This window comes from Dermochelys coriacea, chromosome 3, assembly GCF_009764565.3.
Source record: "Dermochelys coriacea isolate rDerCor1 chromosome 3, rDerCor1.pri.v4, whole genome shotgun sequence".
NCBI classification, from domain to species: domain Eukaryota; kingdom Metazoa; phylum Chordata; order Testudines; family Dermochelyidae; genus Dermochelys; species Dermochelys coriacea.
In genome coordinates, this window is record NC_050070.1 from 153,978,939 (window position 1) to 153,995,501 (window position 16,563).

General features: G+C 42.6%; 1 protein-coding gene across 10 annotated transcripts in view; it reads left to right on the forward strand.

Annotated features, from left to right (window-relative positions):
- The window catches only part of DAAM2 (dishevelled associated activator of morphogenesis 2), a 244,007-nt gene that overhangs the window by 163,119 nt on the left and 64,325 nt on the right, over positions 1-16,563 (forward strand). For all 10 annotated transcript variants that reach the window (XM_038395793.2, XM_038395798.2, XM_043511616.1 and 7 more), the window contains 3 exons: positions 2,725-3,058; positions 14,868-14,978; positions 15,714-15,817. In XM_038395793.2, coding sequence (XP_038251721.1) covers positions 2,725-3,058; positions 14,868-14,978; positions 15,714-15,817 — 549 coding nt within the window. The remainder of the gene's footprint in view (positions 1-2,724; positions 3,059-14,867; positions 14,979-15,713; positions 15,818-16,563) is intronic.

The following is a 16,563-nucleotide window of genomic DNA, read 5'->3' on the forward strand; positions in this document are numbered from 1 at the left end:
ACGCCTCGTACATGCACAAGCGTATGTATGTGTGGGTGCGCCTATGTACACACAGATGCACAAAAGCACTAAGCAAACGTTATGATGTCAATGGCATTCAGCTTAGGAGCTGAACTCTTCTATCTGTCTCTCACCCATGTGGGCCACATAAATACACAATGAGAGTGACATTTAGGTCATGAGCTGGACTCTCTCTCTCTTTAGCTTTTCCTGATGACAGGGCGCTGAGTGTTTTGAAAAGAGAAGGTGGTGATCATAGCTTTATCCTACATCTGATGTCAGCTGAGATTGGGAGGTAGTCAAGTTTGCTTCCTATTGAGTAACAGATTAGCGTTTTGCTCTCTGGACCAGATAGGATACAGGAAAATCCCGACATTGTTTGAAACTTCGTCGTTAATCAAGGTCTATGACATCAGTCTCTTTCCTGCACCTACCCTCCTGCTGGAGTGACCTCACCCTAGAAATCCTAGCAACGTTTCTCTGCCATTAGATTTATTTGGGTATTGTGCTTGGGAGACTGTCTCTGTGCCTTTCACAAATGATTTGTCACCTGGTCTTCAGAGCTGGGCTGGCAGAGGTACATGAAAGTCACAGTGACTTGTATGTCTTGCACCAACAGCCATTGCTCCATCTGGAAGTAGAATTCCAAAACCCTTGACTGACCAGGCTCTGAGTGATTTTCTTAAACCACTGGAGAATGGTTTGTCCTCAGGGCGGTGTCAGTCTTATCCTCCCTTATCCCTGAAGCTATGAGGATGGCAATGCTTTTGCTGCTGGGTTTTGGTAATGAGTTTGGCAAGCCCTTGGATTCACAAAGGAACTTGGCAAGAGTCACCATGAACAAATAGATTTGAAGTAAATATGTTAGGACTCGGAGCTGATAATGTGTGTTGTAACATCCTGTTCAGGCTAGAACATGGAGAAAATTTCAAGCCTTTCTGGGCCACAGCTGGCGAAACATCTAAAAGTGATCATTTCATGGCCATCTGCTAGTCTGCACAAAATGACTTTGGTCTCAGTCCAATTCTCACTGGACACGTGCATGACAGACACAGCACCACCACAGTTGTCCATAATTGCCTAAATTGCAGTTTTGGCAGAGGCCAGCAACCGATTGGGTCACGGACCCTGAACTACCCATTAGTTTTCTTTCAAAGAGTTAGAATAACAAAAAAGGGTGTTCGGTGTCTTACTGAATTCCTGGTGCACTCTGTGTGGTCCTTCCATCTACCTGAGGGGAGAGGGGCTTCTGTTCCTGTGGCTCGTATAGATAAAGTAGCATGGTGCACCCAAAAGACAAGTAATTTGTGATCAAAGCAGTGTTAAACTTGGCAGTTTTGCTGAGCTGAGTTAATGAAATCCCTCTTCTCATGATGCATCCGATGAAGTGAGCTGTAGCTCACGAAAGTTTATGCTCAAATAAATTTGTTAGTCTCTAAGGTGCCACAAGTACTCCTTTTCCTCTTGCTCTTCTCATTGTTGGTGCATGTGTGTTTGTCCCCTTCTAAAATTTGCTTTGAAGTTCAGGTCTGAACAAACCTCAGAGCAAAACTCATCTGAAACCACCAGGTTTTGCCTGGTTTCTGCTCAGAACTATTGGTCCAAGTAAGCTGAAGGTTGGCAAACTGTATAGTGTATCTGGCCCAACTTTCAGGTGGGCCATGAAATTTCCTGTGTGGTAAAGTGGAGTACCAACCAAAGGACTGGCTGACATATTTCTAATATAATTGTATACTAATTACTAATAACTGAAACTCAGTGTTCTTGTGCACAGAGACGAGAACAGAAAGCAATGATGCACACGCTTGGAACTGTTCAGTGTTCACAAGATGGACAGGGAACTGGATGGGATCCTGTTCTCTTAAGTTTGCATAGGACCCCAAAATCTTAAGCCTACTGAAAACTATGTGAAACTCAGCTAAAACCAATTAGGTGAATTTGTTCCCAATATTGTTGCACTGACTTCAATGGGCTCAGTAAACTTCAGTGGATTAATTCCAGGGATGAACTGACAAGTGACCCATTGTGTTTTTCTCCGGTTTGAATGAAACTATAGGCCCTTCCTTGGGCTTTTTCTATGTTGTATCCATTCAGATTGGTGCACAATCTTTATCTGAAACCAGACATGTTTTGCCTGGTTTCATAATGAAAGTTTGACGCACAACCCTAGTGATTTGAAAAGTGACCCCAAACTTGTTCCAACACCGTTTTATTCCATGCTGTTCCGTCTGCAAATTCACTGCCTACATATCTAGTCTATTTGTGTCCTCGTGCCAGATCCTGGTGGTATCCATGGCGGTCATTGAGTCTGCTCCCTCCTAAAGAACACCTCCTGCCAGCAGAGATCCTACAAGCCATTTTGGGAGTTTTGCCTGATCCAGGATTGTAGATGTAGGCCCTATAGATTTGCCAGTATGTAGGAATCTTTTCACCGGCCATTGAAATGCAGCAGCCATTGTGGTTGAATGTGGTAGTTATTCTACAGTAACACTGTCCAAGCACATAGGACAGGGAAACAAAAGGTGGGATTCGAAGTAGACACAATGCAGTTACCTAAACTGGAAAATGACCATGACAACAAGACTCTGTGACATGTTGCTTGGAATCATCTGGAGTTCTTTAGGCTACTGACTGCTCAGTTCTTAGCATCATAGTTCCATAGTCTATTCATTTGATGCGTATTGTACAATTTGCCTTAATTCTGTTTTCTTCCTTTCCTTTCAGATTTGTGACCAGGTTTATTGAGCTGGATGGCCTGACCTGTTTGTTGAACTTCCTGAAGAGCATGGACTATGAGACCTCAGAGAGCCGCATACACACATCCGTTATAGGGTGTATTAAGGCACTGATGAACAATTCCCAGGGACGGGCACATGTCCTGGCCCATCCAGAAAGTATCAATATCATCTCCCAGAGCTTACGGACTGAGAACATCAAGACCAAGATCGCTGTGCTGGAGATCCTCGGGGCTGTCTGCCTGGTGCCGGATGGCCATAAGAAGGTCCTACAGGCCATGCTTCACTACCAGGTCTATGCTGCAGAGAGGACAAGATTCCAGGTATAAACACACTCAGCCAACAATGCACAGCACAGTGCATCTTGAAAAGGGTGGTTTGTACTTACACACAGTGTATAACATTGTCAGAGGCATAAAGTCCATTTTCCTCATCTGGACTTTGAATCAACCAAAGTAATGTCAACTCCCCACATAGATTATTTGTCATACATGTTCTACAGCCAGTCACTGCTATCAATGCTGATTTAAAGCTACTGTGCTTTACCTTAAAACTGAGTCTTGCTGTATTAATGAAAGAATTTCAGTAATCTTGCACTCTAACCTAGACTGATGTCATCTATTGGGTGCCTGATACCATACTGTTTAAGTGTCAATAGCATAAAGGCCCCAGGAGCTTCTGTAATGCTTTTAAGGTTAATTCTGTCATAATGCAGAAAGTATGGAGTAAATTATCTATAGCAAAAGCCATTAATAAGCCAACATTTACCAGTTGTTACCCCACAGTTAGCACAGATATTTCCTGTTGTAAGTATAGAGGTAAAACTCGGAAAGATAGATCATTGACTTTCTGGTTGTAGGGATTATAAACTGATGCTATGACCTGCCTCTTCCTAATGAAACAACCATCCTGATGAGGAGAAACCTTGTGAGCTGCTGTGTTAAGCCATGGTTCCTAAACATATTGGCACTGTACTAGTTTACCGATCTTATAGTACAACCCTATATTCCTTCCATGGGTGAAGTTTCCATTGGGTTTTGCCTGGCTACTATAAGGAGGTAATATACAATTAGGTCCTAGAACCTTGCTTATATCAGTCATTGCCCCTGACCTCCCATTTCAGTTTGTGCATAGTCTAAGCTTCAGTGGATCTTAGGCTGCTCTAAATTTGAGAATGTAAAAGTAGTTCAAGCTCTGTGGAAGCTTGCAGCATGCACAGCTGAGTGGGAAATGGTCACTGGTCACCAACAGCAGCTCATGTGGTTGTTTCTCATCAAGGTGAATCCCAGTACAGAGGCTCAGGGAGTCAAGTGGCTTACTGCCCAGTTACATGACTAGGATTCAGGAGACCTGGGTTCTATTTCCCAGCTCTGACGCTGACCTACTCTGTGACTTTGGCCAAGACGCTTCATCTCTCTGTGCTTCTTTTTCCACATCCACCCTTTTTCTTGTCTATTTAGATTGTAAGCTATTCTATGCATTCACTGTCTCACTACGTATTTGTACAGAGCTTAGCACGCTGGGGCCTTGATCTCAGTTGCAATCTCAGTGTTAATGCAACCATAATGACAATAGGGAGCTGGGGAGACTAAGACTTCAGCCTCAAAAGACTAACATACCAGTAAGAGGTTGGGAATCGCTGATGCAAAGGATGGAGTTGGGGAATGGAAGCCAAGCCAGAGAGTGTACAATGGTTAGTGTACTGTAGTCTGCATGTAAGAAAGACAGGACAACCTTAAAAATCTTGCTTGTTTTCTGGTCATTAGCCTAACTGAAGCCTTTCTGAAGCTTGAGGTTGTTTACACTGGAGGCGCTTTGGGGTGACCTCGCGTGTTTGGCAGTAATTCACAGCCCCAGCAACTTTCAATCAGATTTTAATTCTTTGTCCCAACTCAACTGAGCTGATCTGTTGAATAAACCCATATGCTGTAGCAATCCCAAGTCAACTCAAGTGCCTCCTCTGTGTATATCTTAAACTGAATAAATGACTGGGATGATAAATCATTGCTGGGCCAGTGTATGGTAACACATCTCATCTTGTACAGCTGGGCCTTTGAGAAGTCGCATCTAATGATTTACAGAAGCTCTTGTGAGCCTGGGGGAACTTACTTACTATCTCATCCATGAATGACCGGAATGCACAAATAATTGCCTTTGTCAAATGTGTTTGCATTCCCGCGGGGGGAGAAGGGAAAGGAAAGATAAGTGTTTGCTTCCTCTTTTTAAAAACAAAAACAAAAAAAACCCATGTGATTAGCAGCAGGGATATGCTCCTGCTTACTAATTTTGTAAAGCCTGTGTTCAGAAACTGGAATGGCATTTTCCAGAGTTCTCTCCAACAGGTTGAACCCAAGCAGTTCTCATCTTAACTCTGAAGAAGTCTACAAATACCTACCACGGCCACCCTCCACCTATTTACATCTCTCAGTGGATCAGTGGCAGCATCCCAAGTGAACATGGTTCGTGCTCAGTGAAAGGCAAGGAAGGAAGCTGATGCCACACTTTAAGGTTCTCGGTTAAGAATGCCTGTGACATAAAGCTTCATATCTCATCTGTCAAGTGTGAAGCACTGTTACCCTCTAGTCCTGGCCTTGGCTCAGAGTGGTCTTGCAGTTCCTTCACAACCAGGCCAAGGAAGAGGGATATGCACATCTCTGCTCTACTAGGAGATCTGGAGCTTTCACTAAGGGGGTGAGGTGGCTGGGCCCAAGGAGGCACTAGAAAAGCCAGCTTGTGCCTTTACTGTATGTGCCTGGGAGATAATAGAGGACTGAGTCTGGATTTAATACAATAAAGCAACGACAATGCTCTTTCTGAGCAGCTCTTCACTCTGGGTCTTGGATCTTCAGCTTTATAACCAAGGCTTTGCAAATACTTCACAGCTCCTTTGGCTTCCAAGGACAATTTTGGTGGAAAATGTCTATCACCTGAGCATTTAATAGCATCTCTCAGTGCATGAGTTCTCTGAAGGGTTTAGAGCTTCCTGCTTTAGGTAGATTACAACCCATTGCTCTCAATTCCCTTCTCAGAAATTCTCCCTTAGCCTATAAAACCAACTCAGAATCCCCCCAAACGGGGATCTGGCATTAATGCAATTAAGCCATTAGAATTCTTCCTGAGTTGTGAAAGCTAATCAAAAGCAAACTCTACACAGGAGGAACAGGAGACGCATATTCTGAACATGCAGAGTGGAAACGAATTTCTCTGGCTCCATTGTTCATGACAAAAGATGAAATTGTGGATTGGTCTCATGAAAAGGATGTCTGGAATCCCCCAAAGGCTCTGCTCTGTTTTCACATAGATGATGAGACAATAGGCTATTTAAGGGGACAGCAGATGAGCCAAAGAGGAGGAGGATTTCAGCATCTCAGGCTTGGAAGCTGACAGAAATGGGACTATTGGGTCTATAGAAAGTGGGGAAGATTGAGCTTCTCTGGAACCTGGCCTGAGCTCAGTCTTTGCTATAGATTCTAAGGCCAGAAAGAACCATTCTGATAATCTTCTAGTCTAACCTCCTGCATAACACAGGCCATAGAACTTCCCTGAAGTAATTCCTGTTTGAACTAGAGCACATCTTTTAGAAAACACCTCACTGGTGTATCTTACAGAGTAACTTAAAGATGAAAAAGATCTAAAATTCTGGTATTCTCATTAGATTTTTGTTTTGCTTTAGAATGGAATTTTCTGCTGGTGAAAGGTGCTGGGTTGACAGCTCTAGATGGGAACAGAGGAAAGTTGCAATTCATGCAGCAGCTGTGCAAGCCTTTTACCCAGTCATTTACTCACTGCCTCACTACTGTGCTTCAGCTCTCACCTCTTGGGTCTAGCTCGTGAAAGGATGAGAGAGGACTTCAGTCTTCATGGGCTATATTTTGTAGGATTCGCTGCTGAAACTGCCAAGAGGGTTGCCACTTGTGATGGCATGTTGAGTCATATGGAAACCTGGGACTGGATTGAGACCTGAGAGTTAATTTCACACAAGGCATCTGATGGTTATCACCTTTTGGCCAGTACTGACTCAAGTTAGACTGAGACCAGTGATGTAGAGGTGAAAAGCTCCATGTGCCTTTCCCACTCCCCTGAGCCATTTAGTCCCTCCCTCTTTGACTTTTCATGGCTTCCTTGTAAGAACAAACAACATTAATCACTAATAATGAAGACCATGAACTTAAGTCAGTGACTCTGAAAGTGGCATTTCCCTCCCACTCCAGAACATGTGCTTCCCCCAAGTCACCATCCTGACAGCGGTGATACATAATTCCCTGTTTCCCCTTGCCCCTTTTGTTGTTGCCTGATCCCTCTTCTTGTTGAAATCCTCGTGCTCCATCTCAGCTGCTCACTGGTTTTGGATTTAGCATTTTCCCAATAGCACCAGCAATGAATGTCCGTTTCTCTCTCTCCGTGGATCTTCTTTGGCTACCTCTCTCAATAGCAGACGATTCAAGGAGTCAGTAAGTAAATGTGAGACAGCTGTTGCTGGAACCATTTTCTCCCAGAGAACTGTGAGTGTGTTTTATTTTCCCTTCTCCCTGTTTCTTTTCTTGTCTTGGTGGAATTCCTAAATGGTTTTTCTCCTTCTCTCTCCCCCCGCTTCCTCACAAGAATGAGGAAGTGAGGGTCAGCTTTATTTATTGGCAGCTGTCTAAAACTTAAGCCTCTGCATAACTCACTACTGACAGCTTCAGATTGGAGCACTGATTATTTCCCACTTGCATGTGCCTAAGTGACATGGATTAGTGTGTGGAAATCACACATTTAACTCTGAACCAAAGAACATTGTATTCTCCTTGTTACAGGTTGCTGCTCAGTCTTAAGTCATCTCTGGTCTTCCAGGCATGACTTACTACCCGGAATGCCTACTATAGTACAACCCAGACACCAACAAATGAAGTAGCAGGGAGATTACAAAGGGAAAGTTGCTACTTTGGGCCAATTTCTTACTTTAGTTACGTTGCTATAACCGAAGTACTTTGGTTATGTTGCTATAACTCTTTTGACTTGTATAGAATTGATCCTGTGTTATACCAGTGGAACTAAGATCAGAATCCAAACCATTGTCTGGACCCAACTGTTGTAATTCCATTGAAATCAGTGTAGCTGCACCAGTTTACACCACTGGATGCAAGGATGAGGATCTGGGTCCACCACTATAAATTCTACTGAAATTCATTTGTGTAGATGGATTATTTTATGGGACCTTGTAGAAAATATAAACAATTCTTTTGCTAAATCTAGGGGTTAGTGTGCTAAATTGGAAAAGTTCACACTTGGGTCTTACTGGAAACTAAAGTCTGAATTACTGCCTCTTCATAACCAAGCCATCATTCCATCTACAATGGGTCTGACTCTGACCTCACACTGGTACTAATGTGGTGTAACACTAATTGACTTCAGTGGAGTAATTCCTGATTTGATTTTTGGAACAAATTGGTCCTGTTGACTTCTGTTTAATTTATCAGATGGTATTCACCTAAGAGGTTTTTGAAAACTCAAATATGAAATTGAAGAACTACTAACTGTGTGGTATGTAACCTATCACTTAAATCAGCTTCTGTACCAGATAATTGGAGGATAGTTAATGTGATACCAATTTTTAAAAAGGCTCCAGATGCAATCTTGCTAGTAAGCCTAACTTTAGTGCCCATTTCAAGCATTTTGCCTATCAGACACATGAATGAACACTATTTGTTGGTGAAAGAGTCAATACAGGTTTTGTAAAGGGAAATTATGCCTCCTCAATCTATTTGAATTCTCTGAGGGGTCAAAAACTGTGTGGACAAGAGTGATTGAGTGGATATAGTGTACTTTGCCTTTCAGAAAGCCTTTGACAAGGTCCCTCACCAAGGGCTCTTAAGCAAAGTCATGAAATAAGAGGGAAGGTCCTCTCATGGATTGGTAACTGGTTAAAAGATAGGAAACGGAGGGTAGGAATAAATGGTCAATTTTCACAATGAAGAGAGGTAAATAGTGGTATTCCCCCAGGGCTCTGTGTGGGGGCCAGTGTTTTTCAACATATTCATAAATGATCTGGAAAAAGGGGTAAATAGTAAGGTGCTAAAGTTTGCAGATGATACAAAATTATTCAAGATAGTTGAGTCCAAAGCGAACTGCAAAAAGTTACCAAGGAATGTCACAAAACTTGGTGACTGGGCAACAAAATGGCAGATGAAATTCAATGCTGATAAATGCAAAGTAATGCATATTGGAAAACATAATCCCAACTGTACTTACAAATTGATCGTGTCTAAATTAGCTGTTACCAGTCAAGCAAGAGATCTTGGAGTCATTGTGGATAGTTCTCTGAAAGCATCTGCTCGGTGTATAGTGGCAGTCAAAAAAGCTAACCATGATAGGAACTATTAGGAAGGGCATAAATAATAAGACCATAACTAGCATAATGCTCCGATTATAAATCAATGGTATGCCCAGACCTTGCCTATTGCATGCAGTTCTGATTTCCCGTTTCAAAAAAGATCTATAGAAATGGAATAATACAGAGAAAGGCAATGCAAATATTTAGGGGTATGCAACGGCTTCCATATGAGGAGAGATTAAAGAGTGGGACTAGTCAACTTGGAAAAGAGACAACTAATGAGGGATATCATAGAGGTCTTTAAAATCATGAACGGTGTGGAGAAAGTGAATAAGAAAGTGTTTTTGTTTTTTAGCCATTTACATAACATGAGAGCCAGGAGTCAGCTAATGAAATTAATAGGCAGCAGCTTTAAAACAAACAAAAGGAAGTATTTCTTCACACAATTCACAATCAAGCTGTGGAACTTGTTGCCAGAGGATGTTGTGAAGGCCAAAAGTATAACTGGATTCAGAGAAGAACTAGAGAAGTTCATCAATGACTATTAGCCAAGATGATTAGGAATGCAACCCCATGTTCTTAGTGTCTCCATGCCCCTGACTGTCAGATGCTGGGACTGGATGACAGGGAATGGCTCACTGGATGATTACCTGTTCTGTTCATTCTCTTGGAAGCATCTGGCATTGGCCACTATCGGAAGACAGGATACTGGGCTACGTGAATCACTGGTCTGACCCAGTATGGCCATACTGATATTTTTACACTAGTCTTAGAGGAGAATCGGGCAGCATATCACCAGATTTCACCCTTCTGATGCTCTCCACTGCTAAGACTTCAGTCTTGACTCCAGTCATCTTATTTCACTATTGCAACCTCCTCCCTTCCAGCTTCCTCCATCTTCCAACCCTGCAGCTTGACCAGAATGCCACTGTCAAGATCATCTTCCTCCTTGCCAGATGCATCACTGGTTTTCTCACTTCTTTTACTGCTAATTGAGTTAGTCTCTCCTTTTCCATTTTTTACCAGCCTTTATCTCTTGTTTCCTTCAGTATACCCTTCCCACTTCCTCATGTTTGCCCCAGCTTCTTTCCTGAGCTGAGCGGTCCCTTTGCCCATTCTGTACCTTCTTTCATGCTTTCCTTTATGCCTGAACCATTTTTTGTTAGCCCCCTCTTTTCCTCTTTTTTTTTTTTTTTTTATAATGCTCCTGAAACACAACCAGCATTGGGAAGTATTCCACCTCTAATGTCCACACTCATCTGCGGGACTGGGTCTCTTCCAGTTTGTGAGATGCTGCAGCCTCTTGTGCCAGTTAGGTGGAGGTTTTCAAAACCACCTAGGCGATCTGGACACCCAATACACATTAAAATTAATGGCAATTAGGCAATCAAACCATCTAGGTGACTTTAAAAAATCTCAGGCTTAGTCTAAAAGTTCCTCCATGGAGAGTTTATTAGCTTCATCTGGGTCACTGGCATGGGCAGAGCACCACCAGTGCTATATATGAGAACCAACTGATTGATTTATCTGAGTAGAGCAGACCTGAATAAATGCAGTGCACACCTGAGGGGACAGAGGTCATACTAAAATATCATACAAATAGTAATAAATATAAATACATCTATTAACACTCGGGTTTGGGCTGTGGAACCCCTTTCTACTTTCTTAGTTTGCTCCTCTTTGCACCTTTGCCCATAGTGTATGGTGGCAAATGTTTTATCTCCTCCCTGTTCCAGGCTGAACATGCCTCTGCTCCAGCCAGTTCCTCTTTAGAACATGCTTCTTCCACCACCCCACAAACTTGTTCCATAAAAGTAGTAGTAAAATGTGGAAAACAAAGCAACAAACACTCTGAACAAAAATCAAGAATTAACAAGACAAATTTTAAACTTCACCGCTTGGTTTCTTTCCTTTCTCCTGCATTCAGTTCCACTAGCAAATGCTATTTCTGTTTGGTCTCTCACTTGTGTGACCATGGGTGAGTCACTTAACCCCTCAATGCCTCAGTTTTCCCCTCTATAAGATAGAGATAATGGCACTGACTTACCTTTGTAAAGTGCTTTGAGATCTGTGAATAAGTGCTGTGCATACGGAAAGTACTCATTTATACATTGCTTTATTTATATTTGATTCTCTTTGAGGCAAGGGCCCTATTGTTTTATAACTCTTCCATGATGTGCCCGGTGTGCTGCTGGCACTAATAATTATGGTTGCCATCTTCCAAGGCTTTTCTAGTGGGACAAACTCATTGTGTCAGGGCATTGTAACATTTGTGCATCTTAACAACACGCTCATGCTTTGATTCAGTCTTATCATTTTGCAAAGTGGTGATGCCACTCTGGCCTGGGAAGATATTTTACAACACACTAATGTCCTTCATGTCTAGCTTTATATCTGACAGTCCTGTCAAAATGCTAAGAGTCACCCTGCTTTCAGTTCTGAGTGAATCCTGTTGTCAGATATAGGCCAGTGCTTCTCTCTTTACTAAAGCAACTGTTGGTGATTTCAGGCCACCTGGACTTATGCTGTCAAGCCATAATATACTAAGCTACACTCCAGGACTTTCACTGTGTGGTAATGGAGTCCATATAGGACATTATTACTCAGCAATCTAGTGCTCTGTGGATTTGCACCCTGCATGGCTGAGCAGTAACTCACAATGCAGAGAAGCCCTTAGTTACTTTGACCTGGGAGATGTAGTGTTAACAAGTGTCTCCCTGGGTGATGAGAGCTGTTGTGCAGTTACTGTCTAGAATCACAAGAGTAGAAGCAGTATCTGGTTTTCATGTTTAGTATCACTAGAAACATTGAGGTGAAGGAATATAGGCAGCTCAGTCGTCTTCCTAAATTTAGTCTTTTCAACTGGCATTCCTTCCAGAGCCCTATCGCCTGGCTTGTATTAAATACTAGCAGTATGGAACAGGGCCCATAGAAGGAGATTTGAGCAATCTGAGATTACACAACAAAGGGACTAAAAAGAAGTAAATGAAAAAGTAGAATCCTTTATTCCCATTTGATTTGCTTCCACCCCTCAGAGCTCATCCAAACCGCTTTGAGGTTTGCTGCTCACTAAAGGAACCTTATTGGATGTCAGAGATGAGGAATAAGATTAAGCGAGGAAAGTTTTTTTTCTTAAATAGTAAGAAACTTTTATAACCATAAAATCAATTAGTACACAGAGATGTGGTGAAATCTTCACAAGAAATGTTCAAGTCAAGACTTGAGCATCAGCCACTCCAGAAGGGTTAGGGATATTGGAGAACTGCCACACCCTGTGGGGTAGAGACTATGACCCTTTAAGGACTTCATGACTTTATAGTGCTCCCTTCTAGATCAAAGTGATGGCAGAGGATACAATGCTGCTCATCTCGCTCACCTCACTCAGTGAGCGTTTTTATTGCTGTTACCCTGCAGTCTCCTCTGCCCTGCCTTGACTACTTTTCATATCCTATTCCCAGCTCCATTGCAGGAAAGGGACCGAGAACTTTAGCAGATGTCCTTCGAGCTGGATGGCTAGTGGGTCTGGATGTATAAATGATACTTTATAAATCTTAACATTTGTCTATCTCTCCTACATGTCCTTACCAAACCAAAAATATATTGTAGACTTGGATGAGCATATATCTGCTCCAACTCAGTGATGTCTTCTCCAAATAATTGATGTTTCTTGACTTTGAACAAAGGGAATTCTGACTGAGGTCAGGTTTGTGCAAAGTTTGGGAGAAAACAAAAGAAAAAGCTTACTTTTTGGAGCTGCTGTTTTAATTGGCTGGGGAAATCCTGCCCACGTCATTCCAGAGACCTAATGCTTTGGATTTCAATTTCAAAATCTTGGCACAAAATCTGAAGTAACAGAATTAAATTCTCTGCTGTTTCTCCTCTTTTTGGCCAACTCAGGAACTTTGGTTTTTTGGGGTGTGTTTGAAGACTGGTGCCCATTTATGGTGAATAGAGAGCAGGGGTGGATGTCAGGTGTCCCCTTGAGCAATGGGAAGACGTATTTGTTGGATGATCAAACACCTGGAGCAGAGGCACTTGCAGCTGGCACAGAAGACAAAGCTCAGACTTACTCGGCCCACTGAGCTGTAGAGAAAATGCTGGCTGTAGAAGGGGCTTAGACATTCAAGCATGTAGTAACATGGAGGTGTATGTGCTACGTTCAGTTACAGAAAAAGATGCCAGAGTGTCCTAGGCTAGATAAGAAATATAATAATATAATAAAAGGGATTTAGACCATTATACAAGGCATGGATTATGTGACACCTTATCTCCAAAGGGATGTACTTTTCTGGAGGTGGCTACATTACACCTATTAAACTGATCACAGGCATGGAGGGACTTGGCTAGGAATGAAAAGCTTCCAGTAGCCAGGGTCCGAAAAGCCACTGTTTTTTTTTGTTTTTTTATTTAAAGAACTTCCTCACTCTATCTCTGCTCCGTGTGTGTATTTTAGCCATATCTGCTAAATGTATTACATTAGCATGTTTTAGTCCTATTTTCCCTGCACAGCCAAAATACCTTTGGAAGACTGAGCAGGATTGCATTCTCCCTATGCATGAGCAGCACAATTGTCAACTGAATTCTGATTATGGGGCTTTTGTTTAATGTTGGTGATGTGAGAGGCAGAAGCTGGACAACTTAGTTATCTTCCATGTGGAATTTGCAGCTTTGACAAAAGAATCATTTTTGGATTTACAAGCTGAGCACACGTGACCTGGAATCAGTGAGAAAGGATACATATAGAATGACACGAGTCACTTTTATGACTATAATCCGTTTTTCAGGGGACCTCTGCAGAGTGAGTTCAAATGGAGTTGAGCCTAACAAGGCTGTAGGGGGCATTTGGCACCAAAACACATTAACTATGTTTTGTTTTAATTCTTCCCTGCCTCATAATATCTCTTGGTGCTTCCGACCCCACTGGTGATATCCCAGAATCCATCATTCTGCAACATCATAAATACCAGATGCTGTGACAGTGATGTGCTCTGGGATATTACCTAAAAGCAGGAAGATTTAATAAAGATTAGCTCAAAGATATTTGAGTGCCAAATGCTTCCGTAACTTGTTTAGTGGGCAACATCAGCGTGGAAATCTGGGCTTAACTCCACTTCCTCTTTAACTCTGCAGCTGAGTGACCACAGGGGCTCTTCCTGTTGTGTACAAATACATAAAAAGCTTATAAAGACTTGAGCAAAAATCTGCCTTATGTCAACTAAACAGAACCTAAGGAACAAGTGGAAACTAAAACACCTCCAAGGTCTAGGTGCAATGATACGCTTCCAGAGGTTCTTCTCCCCAGAGGGTAGTTAATGTTTGGGATTCTCTATCCCCTGAGGCACTGGCAGAATCCACTGTGCTAGGACTCAAGAAAAGAATGGAAAATTACATGGATGCCACAGGTATAAATGGGCCAAGATGCATTAACCATGGAGATTCTGTCTTGCACATGCAGAGTTAAACTGACCGGAAGATCTGGACTAGGGAAAGTCCTCTTACAGCTGCCATATAGATCATATTGACCGGGACTTTAATGGGAAAGGGTGGCAGGGATTTGCTTTCCTCCAAAGCACTAGACAGGGATTCTCCATCAGGATCAAGTGGACATTTTATTAATTACTTTTCATGGAGTGCCCCAAATTGTAATGAATGTGGACAGGTAGACATGGCCCCCTCCTCTGAAGCACTTACACTCTAAGCAGAGATGTGACGCATCAAAGGCAGTCTGACTAAGCCCGCCATCCATTCACAAGGAGCTAATGTGGGAGCTGGAAAGTAATTAACGTTAGTCTTCTCTCACCTCACCCCTTGTGTTTCAGACATTGCTGAATGAGCTAGACCGAAGCATGGGGCGCTATCGGGATGAGGTGAATCTCAAAACAGCCATCATGTCCTTTATCAATGCTGTTCTGAATGCTGGCGCAGGCGAGGTGAGTCACCGCCCTGGAAATTCCATGTACAATAGAGCTGTAGCTACTGAATTATTTGCTTTGAAAATGGTTATTAGACCAAGGCGCAAGTCTTACAGTGTTGTTAAGTGGGTTAAGTTCTTGGAAAAGGTGCTCAACTGGTCGTATCAATCCTAACTTAAAACATCGTCCTCACTCTTTGCTTGTAACTCCCCCTTGAAGCCCTTCCTGAGCAGAGACCCCTCCCCACCCCCAAATATGCCAGTGTGCTTGGTGGTTTTGTGAGGCTCATAGATGAGAACTTGAACGAAGCCTCCAAAATGCTTTTCGCTTGTGACCCAGGCTTGGAAGTGACCTGCTCTTGGCTCCTAGAGAAAATGCCGTTTGCTTTGCTCTTCCTCTGTCCCTTGCTGAGCAACTTGTAGAGCATTGTTAGGTCTCTGAGGGCTCCCTTCTCAGAAGGATACATGGAGCTGATGGCAGTTATACGAGGACTTTGGTTTTGAAGGGGGAACCGCAGGATACACAGTCACCCAAAAATGACACAGTGACTGAAGGCCCGGTTTGAACTTTTTTTTTGATGGAAGGGCAGGATGGTTGAGAGAAATTCTGAGTGGGAACAGGGGACTTGAGCCTATCTGTAAACTTTTAAAAGCAGGAGAGGTGATATTCAAAGTAGGAATTTACCTTTAAGTGCATCTGTCCAAAATCTTTTGGAGTCTGATGAGTTAGGTTTTTTTACCTCCCTTCTGTAAGGACAATTTGGAATTCCGATTGCACCTGCGATATGAGTTTCTGATGCTGGGAATTCAACCTGTTATTGACAAGCTAAGAGGACATGAAAATGCAACATTAGACAGGTGAGTCGTGCTGTTTGACAATAGATACTCCATTATGGAGCAGTAGTAGCTGTTCCAGAAATAAGGCTTCCAACTGAGTTTCCATTCAAGCTTGCTGTTGGGTCTCTCTAAAAGACACACACACACACACACACACACACACACACACACACACACACACACACACACACACACACACACACACACACACACAATCCTCAGAATTGGTAGATTGGTTATAGAGGCAACATGAAAATTTTTGGACAAAGAGTTCCAAACTGTGCTGCTAAGATGTAGATGATCACCAGTAAAAACTGTAAAAACAAGCAGAAAATGCCACCACCCCACAACCCTGATAGGAAAGAGACAGGACCACAGTTCAATAAATGCATCAAATCAACATCTACACAGGGCTAATGTTCTGGTTCTTGAAGTCATATTTTAAAAGTTAAGGTATTAAAGAGGCTCTCCAGTGTGGTACATCTGCTTTGGTGACTTAAATTAAGTTCTGTAGCTCGCTGCATTGACTGAAGCAGCTTAAATTAAACTCTTCAGAAATCTACAAGCCAAAATAAACTTTTTAGAACTAGGTGATTTGACTGAGATACCTGAGGAACCTGTAGAAGTTTATCAGATTACAAAGTGAGGCAATGCAGAACACAAACCTTGGGAGGTATGGCATGTGGTGTTGTGTTGTGGAGCAAACTCTCTCCTGTGATCCACCTATGCATGGAGAGGGAATGCCCCCACTGCTGTGCTACTCCCCA